We start from the raw sequence: 17737 nt of genomic DNA on the forward strand, positions 1-17737 counted from the left end.
TAACTCTTGCACTCCTGATCCGTGGTTTAACCTTTCCAGGATAGTGCAGCCCAAGTACTGTCAGGACTGCCATGAAAACAAGCCATCCTGGCAGAGAATAAATGGTGCTAATGAGCTGAATTCCTCACTGCTGCACACACACAGAGTTCCCTACCTGAGCACTGTGTGTAATGGCTTCTTTTTGCTGAACTGTCATGTAAGACAAAGCGTCCGTGGGCTCGCGCTCGCAGGGGTCGTGCAGCCCCGGGCCCCCTGGCAGGGAGAGGAACGGGGATTACTGAGGGAACGAGCAGCAGGGAGCAAACAGGGACTGACAGAGCAGCTGAGCCCAGCTGCTGCACACAGGGCAGCAGCCCTTCTCCAGCAGGGACTCAGGCCTCACACAATGCAAACTGACCCAGGTTTTATACCCTTGCAGTGGCCACAGACCTTATCAGAGTAAACACTGCACATGGGTGATACCATTAACTGAAATCAGTAGGTCAGGAAGAAAACACATAATTTGGACAGATACGTAGATTTCAAGGAATCTGTAGAAACCAGATAATCATTAAGTCTATTTACCTGCAACCCCTTAATGAGGTAGGGGTTAATTTATAACAAATCTTAACATTTCCTGGGAACTTCTTCTGCAGTGGCAATATCATTCACACAGTTACCACTATGCAAAATCCTTTCTTTTAATTTTATATTAAAAAAAAAAACACATTAATTTCACTTCATGGCAGGTTCAGACTTCACAGCAGGCATTTCTCATGCAATCCTACAGCAACAGCTAAATGTTTAGGTGGGCTGAGCATCCCTTTGTGTTCCTGGAGTTCATTTGGCCCCTTACCAGGAAGCAGAATTCCAGATGCCAAACACTCCATCACTCGTCGCAACGCTTCCCCAGCGCCCAAAGGTCTATTACAAGTACCTATAGATTTTTCACATATAAGCTCGAGTGGCTAGAAGACATTAAATTACGATTAGTATGGACACAAGGGTAACTGTGACTGAAAGTTAAAAATGGGGGGGAGGTAGAGGGGATGAACATTCACATCAGGACACTTTGTAATCCACTACAGGTCTAAGGGACGGAGACCTGCCCCAGATGAGGCCATGTCCTTGTGCAGGGCACATCTTTGTCTCCCTGGTCTGAGTCACCTTTTGGAGAGCAGCTGGTGTCCTCACTGTCTGCCCAAAAAGTCAAAAAGAAGAGGTCTCTAAAATCAAGCTAGATGAATGTTCTCCTTTCAGAGGGCTTTCAGTTCCACACAAGAGAAACACCATCTCTGCTGCCCTACAGAGCGTTCCTCTCCAGGCACGCAGAGCAAACCTGCCCACGAAAGGGCGACAGCCACTGGCAGGAGTGGCATTGTCACAGGAGCAGGACAGTTTTACAATATTAAACAAGAGGGATGGAAGGCAACAAGTGGGAGTCTGTTGCCAATCCCCTGGGATGTGCGAGGCCCACAAAAATGTGTCCCTTTCCATGGGATCAGTGCATCACAGACTCGAGGACTACCTGCCTTCTCTCTACACAGGGAGCAGTTAATGGGGAGCAAACGAACAGGAGTAGAAGGAGGAGTCTCACACAAGACTCTGCTTTCTCCAGTCCAGACACTGCTGCAGCTCTCAGGAGATCTGAGACATGACCCTGTGGCCTTCAGCTCTTTCTGTACTTACCCAGCCTTTCAACGGTGCCCATGTGGGGACTCTGTTGCACAAATCCCGCAGAATACGAAGGACAATTACACATGATTTTAGTCCATTTGCCCTGGCCTAAAACAAACAAAATGATTCCAATACACCTGCAAAAGCCTGGTCTTCAATTCTGCTTTTCTTTTTAAATGCACAGAGTCCTGGGATAGATTTTAAATTATTATTACTTAATCAGCTTCATGCAAAATGAAAACACTTATATAAAAGTACACTTGAATTTAGAGAGATGTATAAAAAAGGCAGCGAAATGTCAAGATTGCTTTTGTAGCCTCATGACAACTCTGGACCAGCTGACTGTCTCCCTGTCACGTCTGCCCTTGCACAGTACAGCACTGGGTTGGAATTCTAGACCTTTGCTCTAGGAGGGACTAGTCAGAATTAAAGAGGCATTAAAATTAAAACTGTCTCAAATAAAACCTCGCAAGGCTACAATAACAACAAGGTAAGAACAAAGAGCCAACCTGAAACCATTTGGCGTGCCGCAGAGACGCCAAGGCCTCCAGGCATTTCTGCCTGTCCAATAAGTCCGGAGGATCTTTCATCGCAACATTATCTACTGGTAAAAATGGGATAAAAAGAGACAGATACAATTTGACCAAGGGGTTTCTGTCACAATACAAAAAGAGCGGCAGCATCTCAATGAGATAATAAGACTCCCAGAATTTAAGTGCACGGTGTTATTTAATTTAAACAAGCCATTAAAGGTAGTAAATGTGCACGTGTGCAACAGAAGCAAAGGCGTTCACTCCTTGTAAAATAATAGTAATAATAAAGATGGCCACTGCTACGGACAATCTGGGATCTTATTAAAAATGTAGAACACATTTCAGGGCAGAAAATAGCTCTATAGCACTTTTCCTTTTTTTTTTCTGTTGGGATGGACTGGGCTTTTTTTTCCCTCTTATTCTTTGTGGCTTTTATTCCACAAAGGTGGCACCGAATTTCAAAGCTTCTTTGGACAAGAGAAAGATAATCTCAGAAGGTAACAAAAAAAATTTAATAGGTAGAAAGTGAAATTACATCCATGCAATTGTTGAGAATTCCAAAGAGAAACATTGAATATATTTGAAATATTACTGCATTAACAGTACTAGCCAGTATAATTGAATGGAAGAAATATACAGAAATGCTAGTACAATACTTTAGTTTGATTAGTCTTTCATATAACCAGAGCATATGAAAGAATGGGTTTGGTAACTTCCAGGTCATTAATGTATTTGAGAAGAAGTGCCCTCGTGTAAAAGCTTCCCAACAGCAACTGAAACCAACAGAGGAAATTTGAAGATGGATTTGAGAGACAAGACACTGATATTTTCTGTCCAGGTTTACACTTTTTTGCCTTCCCCCCCTTTATCAACCAACTTGTAACAAACTGCTTTTAGCAGCCACATCCAATTCTACATTAAGGGGAAATCTCTGTCAGTCCTTCTGTATTTATTTTATTTCAATCCAAAGGAGTTTGTGACATCCAGATTCTCTGGAAACTCTATATAAATGTCAGATGCTACATTTCTGTGAAATCACATTACAAAGATACTAGTTTTAGTTGATGTTGGGAACATCTGGAATAACAAAATGAATCCATGGCTTAACTAAAACCTTGAATATGACATTTTTCTATGAATACATAGTTACTCTTGACTTAAAAATAAATAATTTGGAAATACAATCTTTCCATTATTCATGATGATTAATTCTTCAGGTCTTTAGAGACCTTTGCGGAGGTGAATGAAATACTAAATCCATTCCAAACGGAAAACTGCTAAAATCCAGTAAGACTTCTAAAATACCAGGACAGGTTATGAGGAAAAAGTACCATCAGTTTGTTAGTGCCATCTCCAAGGACATTTCCATGGATTCCTTTGAATGGGACTGGCTGCACAAGCAATTGCATCTTGAATGTTAAGGCTGCCTCTCCTAAGCCATTTCCTGGGAAGGTTGCTCTGGTAAAAGCACTTGATGTTATGATGAATAAAAGAGCCCAAAGCAAAAAAACCCCACCAGTGTAAAACTGAACAGAACCAGTATCTTGTCTGACAGGTGATGGTTGCAGTTCACAGCTGCTGACTCAAGTGCTATAAGCTTATTTTCTAACCCCTGTGAACTTCACAGCAGATATTTGCATTGTTTGTTATTGCCCTCATCAACAGCATTCCATGATTGGGATTAAATCACTCCTCTTGTCTGCTTTGCAAATCAGTGTCCAAATGAAAGCTGCAAAGTCTCCAAGCTCTGGCTTTCTTTGAGCACAAAAGGTCACTTTGGAACACAAGATTTGCTTCTAAATTTCCTTTGCAGTTTTGTTTTCAGGAGTGACATTTGTGGCACAGGATTACTCAACATCCATTTGGGTAGCTCTCTGAGAAAACTTCACTGCAGACAATATAAACATCTGCTTAAAGCTCAAGTATTGTATCAAACAAGTACTGTCAATGAATGATCAGAATCTTCTTTTAAAACGTTAGAAATGGCAAAGGTGACTGACTGCAAAATCATTATTTTCTTGCAATGAACTGGGGCTCAGTGTTATATGAGGCTTTGCTAAAGAGTGCTGTAGCTGTTGATAAAGTAAATTAATTTTTCATTTCAACTACAAACCAAACAGAATACATGTCACCTGTCATTCAGGTGAACCAAAAACCTCCTAAGATGTGTTTCAACAATTGAGAACCATACATTTTCTTACAGGATTAAGACCATTTCCCAAGGCCTAATTTACAAATATCTTGGAGAATTTTGCTAATTTCTTGTTCAGCCCCAGTGTCCTGATGTTGCAGTCTGCCAACTTTGGGGTGCAAGATTCTATTAAACAGAAAGATGAAGAGAACAGGCAGTGAAGAGGGCGAGCGGCTTGCAGCGGGCTCCCTTCAGACCCCTCGGGAGAATGGCATGTTTCTTCATGCTCTGCCAGTCAGGAAAGTGAGACCAAATCAAAATTTTCAAACGGGATTGCAAAGCTTTCCTTTTTCCTTGTAGTTTTAACAAGGGCAGCGATCCAAGGAGTTTAGTAAAGAGTAAATTCTAAAGCCCTGACGTGAGCTCACACTATGCAATGCAGAACCAATCCCTCAGGAATTCTCTCCCCACTGCTGTAGCATTCTCTTCACACAGGAGCTGCCAACTCCATTCATCTGAGCCCTACGAGGAGCCTTGTGTTCTCCAGAGAGGGGAGGGCAGGCTGGGGCTTGCTTGGCTCCTTGGGAGCATCACTGGCCGTGTCCTGCTCCAGGAGCAACGGGACTTCAGCCCCACTTTGGTGAGCCAGCTTGTTTGCAATTACATTATTTGTTTTACTGTATGCTCAGTAACAACAACTGGTTTCAGGATACAAGGTTCTGGTCTAGAAAGCCGAATTTATATTTGATGCTGTGACTATAAAAATTCAGTTTCTTAAGGAGTTTAAAATTTAAACGGATGCACAATGCAGGCAAATTTAGGTGCTTGACTTCTCAACATGAGAAAGCAGAGCTTTATGGGTAGCTGTTTGTGAGAAACACCAAAATGCACACACACACTGAGCCACTATTTATTTTTGCTAAGGAGCAGCAAAAACAAATAGGACGTACACCACATCTTAAACATGAACACTTTTCCAAAGAGGTGGGGACTGAAGAGAAATCCAGGAATGTTTTTCAATACATTCTGACATCAGGGCATGAAGGCACACACAGCATTCCTACAGAACAATGGGAGCACTGGGAACGAGGGCCATTGGCCTGACCTGGGTTGTTAGAGGACAGATTAGTGCTAATCCCACCACAGAAACCTTGGTCAGTTTTCCACAGGCTCAGGCAGTCTGGGCCTATCTTACATGGAAGATGAAAGGCAAGGTCAGCAGCACTTTGAGCTCCTTCAGTCAAAAGAATGCATGGAGCCAGCTGACAGGTTTTTAAAACTGCATAGGAAGTCTGCTTACATTTGGCTGACACTGTTCAGTGGTAGTGAAAAAATATGGCAGTGCTTTGGAGATCAAGGTGTTTTCACCAGTTTTCTCCAATTATTCTCCCTATTCACATGAAATTTTTTTGGTCTGATTCTAAGTGATTCCAATCTAAATGGTTGGAAAGATTACAAAAAAAAAAGTATCCCTCCCAACTTAGTGACATCTGCATTATGCTCCATATACCTTGAAAAGGAATATGATAAATGTCTCTGTTCTTTGTGATGAATCAATGCCAAGGAACCTGGACTTTAAAATGAGATCCATGACCCTACTCCCTGTTCTCAGCAGCTGCACAGAATGACAGTGTATAACCACTTCAGGAGAGGTGGTAAAACCATTTTATATTTCAAAAATAAAGTAGAGACCTTTGAAAATATTTTAAGATACTGAAAAAAAAATAGACCACCTACATTTTAAGCATGAGAAAGCATAAAATTCCAACTCTCCTTTAGCCTGAGATTAATTCAGAAATTCCTGGACTTCACTGGCATTACAGCATCAATTTTTACAAGAAAATACTTGGGCAGAAGCCTTTGTGTAAAACCGTATCCCCCGGTGGGAATCTCACAGATCCTTCACCATTGGAATTCGTTCTACACTTCGGGCTCTCTCATGAACATGGATGAGCTGCAGCAGCTCCAGGGCTGGTCTCAGCATCTTGTGGGAAGCTCAACAACTAAAGCAATATGCAGTTTATTTTTAATGGTCTTGGAAACAGCATTGTTGCTAATTTCAGAATAAACAGCCAGTGTAATTAAGGGATCTTTGCCATTCATCTGTTCTGTAAGATTTTTCTACATTCAGCTGCTGCCAAAGCATTACATGTCACTTGGAAAGGGATCCTTCCTGCCATCGCCTCCAACAAAAGGAGGAGAAACTGACCAACATTTCTCACCCCGTTGGTTTTCCATGTGGGAGAGGGAGGAAGCAAAGGACTTGTGGCAAGTCTAGAAATGGGAAGAGAGCAACAGGGAGTTCCCTAGCCCACACGGGCCCAGCTGCCTCAGTTGTCATGACAGAGAGTGGCCAGTTGGTCAAAGGTCTGACATCATCCAGTGGCAAAGTTCTAGGGATAGGTTTGGGAAGCGGAAGCAGAAATTACTGAAAAGATTTCAAAAATACAACAAAGTATGGCTACATTTGCTCTTCTCTATTGCTCACAGTCTGTTTCCAGCCTCACTGGTGCTACAGGCCCCGCTCCTGCAGCACAGAACTGTGTGACACCGCGGTGAGGGAGAAGGAACGGAAAGGACTATGTGACAGTTTTCTAGAACTATTTTAGTCTAAGGACATGAGGTACAACGTTCAATTCAGAAGCAAAAGTGCTGTATCACAGCACCATAACTTCAATTGTATCCCAGTTAGGAAATTCTTAAAGCCAGAAACATACATATCATCAATCAATAAAAACTGAGGGCCAGGACGACACACTGGCGAGCTTTGCAGGAGAGGGCTTTTACATAAAGAGAAACATTTTTATGAGTTTTTCAAGAAACTATGAACCAATCCCACTTGACTGACTTAATTTGCAAACAAGACTGTGCAGCGCCAGGTGCTCAAGAATTAAATAGCAAGTCTGAAAGAAAGGAGAACTAAGATCTAATTGTATGTCAGAGTTAACACTGTAGGAATATTGCTTGAAAGGAAAACTACACATATTTACATGAAATTTAAGTGACTGCTGTCTTTTTAAGGCACAAATAATATAAGCCATTGTGGCAATAGCCAGTCAAGTCAATACATGATGCACAATTAAAAACCTACTTGCCAATTAACCCTGTGCTGCACAGTCAGGATATTTAGCTAGAACAGTCTTAAAACCAAGTTAAAACGCTCTGTGTACCTCCTTCCTTCTTCTCTGCTTCATCTCGGATGAGAGGGGATGTGAGTATCACCTTCAAAGTGAGCTTGGGCTCCTTTGTGTTATGGATAACAATAGCTGCCTCATTTACATGCTCCTCCACCAGATACTTCTCTTCTGTAAGTTTCTGAAAGTCACCAAGAAAGATTTCAAGACTCTCCCAAATCAACTGAAAAAGTGAAGAATCTGTGTATGTGTTTCAGCTAATGAGAAGGGTACAGGGCATTGCAGTAACAAAGGCAGCCTTGCCTCCCTCATTAAAAACAATTTAAAACATTTCTTTTGTAGCCAGTGCCTTACAGTTTACTCCATTAACATGCACTGTATCACAGTCTCTGCAGTGATCTCTCTTCAGGTCTTTCAGCAGCCCTTTGGGACCTCTCTCACCCTCCAGAAGCACAAGGGCAGCCACAGATGGCCCAGAGGCCTCCAGCCACCCCTTCTGTGCAGAGCCTGGTTCAGCACACTGGTGGGTAGGATGTCTGCTCTGACCTCTTCCCTGCTGCAGTCTGCTCTGCAGCTCCCTTATTGTTGGGATGGAAATGGCTGAGCATCTGCTCATCATGAGCCTTCAAAGCAGCAAAGCAGCAGCTCCTGAGTCTCTGAGCCTCACTTGTTCCTTTTGTCCAATAATGGGCCTAAACCCTCCTTCACCTACAGCATCTGATCCCCCTGCAGAACCTCTCCTTGTCTGCCATGCCCACAACAGTTGGAGCATTTCACGAGTCAGAGTCCTCTTCCCTCATCTTCTCTTTAATCCCTCACAATCCTTCCTCACAGGATCTTACCTGCCCGTCTCTTGAATTTATTCAGGCTTCACATATTTTAATTATGTCTATTCTTTCATTTTATCTCACTTTCTTTGAAGCACATACTAACTTCTCACTTTCAGCCCTCCTCATTTCATGCCTCACTACAAGGTTTATTCTTTAATACTCAATACATCCCTATCATTTTCAAACAAGTAAAATTTACTCTTTACTACTCAAAAGATCCTTTGTATTTTTAGCTATGGATAGGGCCGCATCTCTAGGAACAACATTAGCCTAGTAGAACAAGCCCTTTGTATGACAAAATTAATGGTGAGAACTAACAGCTGTCCAAAATGGTAAAATGGGGAGAAAAGCAGATCAGAAGAAAAGCAGATTGAGCTTGGTTGTGGTTTGGAGAGGGGCACTTGCAGTGGAACATTTGAAGGCAGTTCCTTGGCACCAGTGTTGGTGAGCCTGGAAGCTGGACTGATTCCTCAGCCTCAGAAGTATCCCTAAACAAGCTGCAACTGCTGCCCACTGGATGCCAGCATCAGAACTGAGTAGCCATACATAAAAAAAATGTGAGGTCATGATTAACATGAGCCCAAATGAGTGACCACCTAGAGTGACATGTTCTCACCTTGGCAGCACAGAAGGGTTTATGTGGGAACAGCCCAAGCAAAGCAGCTGCAATGGGGAACTGCAGGTTCAGGCAGGGGACAACAACAGGGACTGAGTGACACACTTGAGCAGGAAAGATTTCTGCAGTTCAGCTGATGTTGGGTGGACCAGAGCACCCAAACCCACCCTGGGTTAGTTGCACACACAGAGGTCAGCTGCCCTCAGGGAACTGACAGCACAAACAGGAGCAGGGCAACAACAGCAGGAAGAGGTTACATTTTGTGAGTAAGGACTTCATGTCATCACATTAAACATGTCACATGCCCCAGATGCCATCCTAGATTCAGAGCATATTCCTTTACCTCACTTGTCTTTCTTGCTGGAACAAATTCCAGCCTTTCCCCAAATAGCCCCTGCAGTGCTATCTGTGGGAGGACTGCTGCAAATGAACTCACCTGAATTTGAGCTGGGAGATTGTCTTTAACAATACATAACAAGGTCTTTGTGGGTTTTTCTTTGCACATGAGAACCAGCTCCAGGTCCATGTCATCTTTGATCAGCAAGCCCTTTGCAACCAAGCCAATTCTCATAACACCACATAACGTCCGACCACCTTGATCCCTGGAAATGAAACAAATTAGGGTAATTAAAGGGGATTTTATTCTCCAGCTACAGTTTAGGGGAACCTTTCAGAGTCACGGTAAAGAATTTTCAAAGCAACACAGGGACACAATTTTTGAGTGCTGAGCAAAGAGACTGTAACAAAAGCTAGTTTTGTAGACTAGGATTGTTTAAAATCATGGAGTAAAATGCAAGAAATGCTTCTTTGACAGGCCAGCACCAGCTCTTGTCTCATCCAGTTGTCTCCAAAGCATTTACTGCCCACTTGGACTATTTTTTTATTAAAAAATCAGCATCTATGCTGATTGGAGCTGATATGCTCAATGGGGCTGAGTTGCCAGCAGGGATTAAACTATGGCAATAATGGAAAGTAATGGAGGCTTAGGAAACTCTGTTTCCTGGATTATAAAAACTTTTTTGTATCAGACTGCAGGAGCCCCCAAGCACATGGCTGTCAATTTGGTGTGTTCCAGGGAATTGTATTTGCTTAAAACTGCTGAAAGGTTTGTCTGCTAAATGCAACTTCACAACATCACAGTAAAATAAGCAAAGAAATAGAGAGCAACTGCTGCCCACACTGGGCTTATTGCCATTCCCTGCACTCCCCCCACGTGCTCTGACATCAAAAAGTCCAAATATATCCCCCTCCTTCTATGAACATCCATCTGCAGCAGAGCCAGGTAACACTACGGCTCTTATTAGGAGGAAAGGAGCCATTGAGAGCAGCACAGGGACACGTTGTGAGCTGAGGCTTCACTCACTTGGCTGTGCCTTCTGCAGCTTCCTCCTTGGCTTCCACATCACCCTCGCTCTTTGCAGACTTGTTTTTTTCATCCATCCAGTCAGAGACATGCTTAAGGGCACATTCTACTGTTGAGACCATGTTCTGGACAGCTTCAAGCTCCTCTGGAGATGGATAAATGGTTGAATGTTTCACCATTACGTGGCGGTCATCGTTAGCAAAAGATCGGATCGATCTCTGTTGTGGAGTGGGAAACAGGAAGAAAAGAGAACAAACTTACTGGAGCATTGAATGGGAATCCTGCCTGGCAGGGAGGGTGCAGCCTGGGCATAGCATGTGGAAAGGAGGGCAGGCAAGGAGAGATGACTCCTGCTTTGTAAGAGTCATTGATACTGTCCAAATACAATTTTACATATTCTGGAAGTGCTGAGTGCAGCCACCTCTCGTGTGTTTATGCCAGGGACCAGAGCAGCACAGCTTGGAACAGGCAGCCAAAGAGCCAATCCCTCACAGGCAGCACAGAACTCTGAGAGGCTCAGCCACTGCACAGGGATTTGCAAAGGCATGAATGAAGATGAGAATAAAGAGAAATGGTAAGAGACTGAAATTTCTTTTTAAAAAACATTCAAATGAATAGGAAGACATTAGAGTGCTAATTAAAAAAGCCTGCAGTGAAACTCAGAGTCCTGAGTGATACTGCTAAGGGAGGTAAACTTCACTAGTTGAGTAACCTGTGCTAGGAAGTTTTGGGTTTGCTGCACACTATTCAGGTGAGACTTTTTGGATCTAAACAGTGCCCCAGACCAGCTGTGATCACAGACCTGTGGCAAGGGCAGCAATAAGTCTTGGTCTCTGCAGACACATCAGTCACTGCTGAAAGCCTCCCAGAACAGAATCACCAGCCAAACCCCTCTCTCTGTTCCTCCTACACATTAAGCACCTAAATTAGGTGTCATTTTCACCCCTTTTTCATGGGTTTGTAGCTGTACCCACTCCTAAGGACACAAAGGGCCTATGAACAACCTCACAGGCCGTTAGGCTGGATCCTTATTAAGGAACTGTCCATGATTTCCTGGTTTATTGCACTCCCTGTGTCTTTTCCACTGAAGGTCATGACATCATTCCCTTCCTAATTTTCGTGTTCCTACCCAGGTGGATAATTTGGACAGTAACAATTCATCTGTCAGGGACTGGTTTTATCCCCTGCAGTTTGATAGGCTGCAGAAGGCTTCCAGGAGGTCCCTCTTGTGGTTATCCACAACATGGATACAGCCAGGCTGCAGGGAAACGGCCGAGCTGCATTTACCAACTCACCCACCATCTTCTACCCTACAAAATGTCAGTTACAGCAGTGGAACAGAAACAAACTGCTAATTAGTAACTGTGAGACACATTTTCTTTTCTAATGAAGAGAGGCTAACAAGATCAACTTGTCATTACAATTCAGGCCAAAAAGAATGACAGAGTGGGACACTATTTAAAATATATTAACAACTCTGCTTTGCGAAGAGTTCTTTCTCCCTTTCCCTCTGTAACTGCTAAAAGTCTTGGTTTAGGTATTTTTTTTTAAAATACAAATATAAACACACAGCCTATCTGCAGCAACCAGCTACACAAATGTTAGCAACTCTGTTTAAAATTTATTGCATTTATTCTCATTTCCATTCTCTCAATAAAAACCTTAGAGGACTTAAAAATATATAAGTATATTTAAACTACTCTCCACTCATTGTTCAGCAGCTGAGTAGGTTCATTGCCTTTTTGTGAACACATTTCAGAATCTCACCATGACAATACTTCATACTTGCACATCTTTACAAATCCCACATCTCAGGGATTTCTATTTGCAGCTAAACCCAGGCAGATGAGGAGTGACTCCTCACTTAAACCATACACACCAGCTATATTTGGTACACACATTTCATCTACACTGCCACAAAGTGTGCACAGAGGCACCTTCAGTCACACACACAGGGATGTGAATAATCAAAACTTGCTTTTGTCAGGTAGAGGTGGAAGAGGAACGTGAGCATTTGGTAATGAAATCTGTGAGTTCAAGGTCACTGATGCTGTTTGCTACAGCCTGCTAATGCTAGTTTTATTAGAAAACCTTATGAGCATCCCCCTTCGTTGGTATTTAATAATTCATGTACTGCAGGCTCACAAGAACACTCTTTGGCTTTAAGAGGCTGACAATACATCAAACCTCACTTGCTCTGCTCAAAGCACACAGTACCATCCCTCAGTTAGTGCAAGGTCAGAAAATCCCCTCTTGGGTTTGATCAGGCCCCATGCAGGCCTGGCAGCAGAAAACACTTTTAATGCACCCCTGTGAAAGACAACAAATACCTACCATGGTTTGTTAGTGTTGCAGCTCTCTCCCTCCCTTTCTCCTTTTCCCTCCTCCTTGGTGTCTTTGCTAAGCACTGTTTTGCCTGACAGAACCTCTTCATAAGCCTCTCAGTCCCTTGACAGCTCAAGAGTTCATACAGCCAAGGTGCTCTGGGAGTCACTTTCTCTAATTCACCTGCAAAAAGAGAGACACAACTTGAAATCAGCAGTGATGGCGTGTTGATTCCAGAAGTGCTGGATGCAGCACATGAGGCAAACCACTGATCAAAGCACCCCAGCTTCCAGATGGGACAGTCACTGATCCATTTATATCTGAGCAAACAGATGTCACTGTGGAAAGCAACTTTTTTGTGATGTGCCCACACACATGTAACGACTTTCCCATGCCAGTTAGAGCTGATCCCAGGGAGATTTGTCAGCCACCTGGCAATCCCAGCTTCTGGGATGAGGAAGACAGGAAATCCAACATGGCAAACATGCTCCATATGAAACCAGCTCACAAAGTCTCAATTTTTGTGTTGCACGTTAGGAATCAACAACTACATTTAATTACCAGAAGGTAATTCTCTACGGAAATCCTCAGTGCAGCCCTCAATCCTGAGTCAGGTGCTGCACAAGAACCAAGGCTTCAGGTTGCAATAACTCCAAGTTGTTATTTAAAGGCAGACAAGCACATTCTAACAAACTGCAGACGTCAGACTTGCGAGGAGCTGAAATCACCCACACCGCCTGTGCTGCCCATGCACTGCCTTTCCCAGCACAGCATGGAAAGGATCCTGCAGGAGCAGCCTTCTTGTACTAAACTGGGAAACAACACCAGCACTGGCACCATAAAACTGCAAAGAAATGCTCTGTGACAGAGAAGAGCACAAGAACAGAGCAGGTAATGAGAGAGAGTGAAGCATAAACTCACTGCACGGCAAGACACTCCAGTCCTTGCAGAAAATTCCTGTTTTCCTTTCTCTACACATATTGTTACATCAGCTCTCCAGCAACATTTTGAAGCAACTGGAAACCCAGTCAGTGAATTTCTGCAGATTGACACACACATAATGTTTCCTGTTCTCCTGCATGCTGAACCCCTTCTCCAGCAACACTTTGCATATTGTGTGTCAGAGAAGCCTGACATTGTTAGAAATTAAAAGCATGTTTGGCAACAGCAGAGGGATAGGTGAGATGACTTGAAAGCTGAGGAGATACTTAAACCTGTGATGTGACAGGGAATAATTAAAATGTTGCATCCCACAGAGATTTGAATGTGACAGGGGAAAAGGTAACAGCAGATCCTGTTTCCCTATTTCCCTGGTTAGGAACAAATTAGGCAGGTTTACAGCACCAGTAGCCTTGGCAGCAAGGGCCTGATAGTTGCTTGTAAGTCACACCACTAAACTGAGGATGTAGAACTGGGTAAAACAAAAAGACAGACAAGAACTCTATGCAGGGACCTGTCTGCTCCAGCAGCTGAAAATTGCCAAGGAAGAAACCCCAAGAGAGTTAAGTGCAGTCATACTAAAAATACTTGGGAAAAGCAAGCTAATGAAAATGCTGACTGACCCCACTTCTCATCAGAGGCTCTGTGCCCACCAAGGTGTATTAACACTCCACCAGACTGCTTCCCAGAAGCAATCAACAAAGGGGATGTTCTTTCTCTTAAGAGATCCTGGAAGTCAGACAGGGGCAGCTGGGAGGAAAACTAAGCAAAGATCACTGCTTTGGCAGTATTTATTTTGTGAACTAGTCATAAGCTCCTCCACACTCAACAGCCTTTCACCATCTCCAGAACCAGCCAGACTCTTTACAAGGTCGTTTTGCTTTTTAATAATATTAACTTGAGTCAGCAAATAGCAAACTAGAGAGACTTTTATGAGACACATTTCTAGATAATCTATTTCAAATTATTACTCTCTGCAAACTGAATTCCAGCTATCTTCACCTACTCTTCTTCCCTGTCACTCCCACATTTCACATTTTCGGTTTGTTATCTTCTGTGGTAGCTGTAACTTGGCAATTCCAGGCAGAGAGAAGGGCACTGGAATGTGTTGCTGACTTCAGCATATGCCCAGTGCAATGTCTCCAGACTCCAGCAACACTCCAGGCCGGCCTCCCTCCCATGACTACTGCAAGCTGTTGCTTATCAGCTCACCCAGGCTGTGGCAAGCAGATGGCCAGAGATAGGTGGCTGAGCAAGTCCTAGTGCTCCCTAAGTGCTGAGCAGGCTGCTGGCCAGAGGAGTCTGCAGACACTCACTGCTGGGGGCAGCCCTGCCTGCGCCAGGTGCTTCTCAGCTTCTTGAAAAATCCAAAATGGGCTGGAAATGAATGTGTCACAGCCACAGCAGGGGTTAATCTCTGCTGGGCTGATGAAGTGAAAACACCAGCACCTCTCCATACTCTGCCCTAGCAGTGTATGCAGCAGTGACCTGCTTTCTTGTTTTCAAGACAAGTAAAGGTTGTTGGATGAAGGCATTTATGAGCTCTTTACCTGCCCTTTTTTTCAGCAGTGAGTGGCTGAAGGCAGGGCACAGACAGATGAATTACAAAGGGATCTTTATAATAAAATTCAGAAAACTGGAAGAAAGTCCCAAAAATTGAGTCAAAGCTGATACACGATGTCTTCCAAGTCATTAACATCCTACGAATATTTCAGAAACACGCATAGGAGTGAAACCCTAATTTAGTTCAGACTTTGAAAACATTTTCAACAAAAGCACTAAACAGGAGGGAGTTTACTATAAAAGTGCAGACACAATATACAGAATAAAGTACATTTGACAGCACACAGAATTAAATTAAGGAAAACCAAAATCAAATCTGCTCCAACCATATGGACTAAGGCAGCATAACATAGCTCAGCACCAAATACATCAGAAAGCATTATGTGAAGTGAGCAGCAATTCCATAAATCCAACAGCCTCATTCCACTACCAGACTGGATAGCAGGATATCTGCTCCTGCATCCTCAGGGAAGGAACAGTTGATGCTCAGACTAGAAAGCACAATATTTAAATGTGTTGCTGTCTTACCTAGGGGCAGCCACCCACACTTGCAAGGAAACTTGTACAGGAAGTTCCTTGCATTACTGAGACCTCGGTGACCTTGAAAAAGTCACTTCTCCTCTGCATCATGTGCCCCTAAAGTGTAAAACCAGGGTAAATAATCTCTGTCTCCAAACCAGGTCACAGTGGAGCCGCGCAGAGCCTGCAGTGTGGTTTAAAATCACTGGGGATTTGACACATTAGAAATGTTATTAAAACACCATGACAGCGTAGCAACGTTTCCACTAAACATCCCATCCTTCACAGAGGAAGTTTATGCTTTGGCTCAAGACAAGCAAAAAGAATTTGAGATGAGGCTTTTGTAGTAGGAGATATTCCTGCATCTGCAGCTGCATTCCCAGGGGACAGACAGTTAAACAGCCAGGGGTGATGAATATGCTCAGCTACCTCAGTGCCTGTGAACAGGGAAGTGAAAAGGCAGGACAAACAGGTACTTGCATTCCATGGAAACTGAAATACCAGAATTAGGGTGCTCTGAGCCTCTAGAAAGGAGACATGAACTGTCTGGCACCCCAGTATCCCCTTGCAGCACCACCTTGCACAGAAGCATTACTGGTGCAACAGAGAAGAGGAAATTGGGGTCATGGACACCAGAGCTCCAAACCCCTCACTTCAGTGAGCTGCTCTCCAGGCTCCTGGCCGGGCCAAGCAAAGCACCATGAAAATTGGTTTCAAATGCTCTATCAAGAAGGCAAATGCTAACAATATTCAGCTGAAGCATTAAACATCCTCCACCTTCCGAATCTACCCCGACCAGTGTCTGCCATGGGAAACTGCAGCGTGCAGACAGAGTTTATACTGACAGGGCAGCAAGAACAACAGAGGTTGCTAATAACAAAGCAGCCTGAGGTGCATCACACACAATAATAGAAAATAACTGGAATGTATACTGGTTTTTGTTACCTTCAAAAGTCAGAGTGAGAGGCTTGCAACTTCAAATTGGAAGTTTATTTTAGCCTCTGCTTTGCATTCAGGAGACAGGTAATTTTTCATCACACCACACAAAATGCTGCTGAAAATATGTTGTGTTTTTCTGCAGTATAATTTCATTGCTGGCCTTCTGCCAAGAGTCTTTCTGGCAGCATCTCCCACAGTTGGAAACTGTGTATCTGGGTCAGAAAAGACAAGCCGCTTTTCAGAACAGCTCAATACATTTGGCAGAGATGCTGATATTGTAATTGAACTCTTTCAGCAACTCTCTTTATGATGTACCCAGACACCAAACAAAACAAGATCTGCAGTGTTGATTAATGTCAAAATAACTGACAGAGAAATATCAAAATAGTTTTCCTTCATGTTAAAAGTATCAACAAACCGGGGGGGGGGACAGATAAGAAATACAATTCATGAGGATTCAGAGAGGAGCACAGGGCAGAGAAATCTGCAAAATATGACTGACCTGTGCCTTGTGCAGATATTCTCTATTTAAAATCCCAGCTCCTTGAATGGAACTTCCCCTTCCCCACACAAAGAGAAATCCTGGCCACTCAGAGCCCCAGCAGCATTGTGGAGAGCAGTGTCCTGTAACACTGGGACACACATTTAACAAGGCTCAGACTGCTTCCAGCAGTATGCTCAGCATCCAGTTTCACCTGGAGACCGTGTATTCATAGGAATTTTATTATTTTCCATGTAATGCATTTCCTGGCAAAGTTGCATCTGGGATAACTTTTAGAAGGCTGGAATTTTCCATCCAAATGAATAATTACAAAGCAATGCTATAGTTAGAAGCTGAAAAGGCACTTCCTCTGGCAAACTTACACTTCATACAACACATACTGGAGTCTGGGATTACTCCTGCCTGTTCAGGTCTCATAATATTTCAGTCAAAGGCTCCTGTGCTCAGAGACCTTTTGGGAGCAGCCCCTGCCAGGCAGCCCTCACACCCAGCTCTAAGTGACCAAGACAGGGTAGGCACAAACTTGATAACCAGATCTGGAACCACAGCACATGTAAGCATCAGAAGAGAGAAATCAAAGTCACCTTCCAGGCTCCAGACTCTGACAAAGCTCCCAGTGCAAGGAGCACAGCTGCCCACTTGTCAGCTGCAGGAAGCTGCTGGAGAGCTCCTGGAGAGAATCCATCT

General features: G+C 43.5%; 1 protein-coding gene across 6 annotated transcripts in view; it reads right to left on the bottom strand.

Annotated features, from left to right (window-relative positions):
* Positions 1 to 17737, bottom strand: part of STRBP (spermatid perinuclear RNA binding protein) — a 57257-nt gene that overhangs the window by 22230 nt on the left and 17290 nt on the right. For 4 of the 6 annotated variants that reach the window (XM_058038468.1, XM_058038472.1, XM_058038467.1 and 1 more), the window contains exons 2-9: positions 12598 to 12771; positions 10264 to 10481; positions 9337 to 9502; positions 7491 to 7635; positions 2166 to 2260; positions 1669 to 1764; positions 836 to 947; positions 155 to 252 (exon numbers count right to left, since the gene is read on the bottom strand). In XM_058038468.1, coding sequence (XP_057894451.1) covers positions 155 to 252; positions 836 to 947; positions 1669 to 1764; positions 2166 to 2260; positions 7491 to 7635; positions 9337 to 9502; positions 10264 to 10481; positions 12598 to 12600 — 933 coding nt within the window. In that variant the 5' untranslated portion in view covers positions 12601 to 12771. The remainder of the gene's footprint in view (positions 1 to 154; positions 253 to 835; positions 948 to 1668; positions 1765 to 2165; positions 2261 to 7490; positions 7636 to 9336; positions 9503 to 10263; positions 10482 to 12597; positions 12772 to 17737) is intronic. The other 2 variants (XM_058038469.1, XM_058038471.1) reach the window with 1 other exon arrangement.

The sequence above is a fragment of the Melospiza georgiana genome, chromosome 20 (genome assembly GCF_028018845.1).
Source record: "Melospiza georgiana isolate bMelGeo1 chromosome 20, bMelGeo1.pri, whole genome shotgun sequence".
Lineage (NCBI taxonomy): Eukaryota > Metazoa > Chordata > Aves > Passeriformes > Passerellidae > Melospiza > Melospiza georgiana.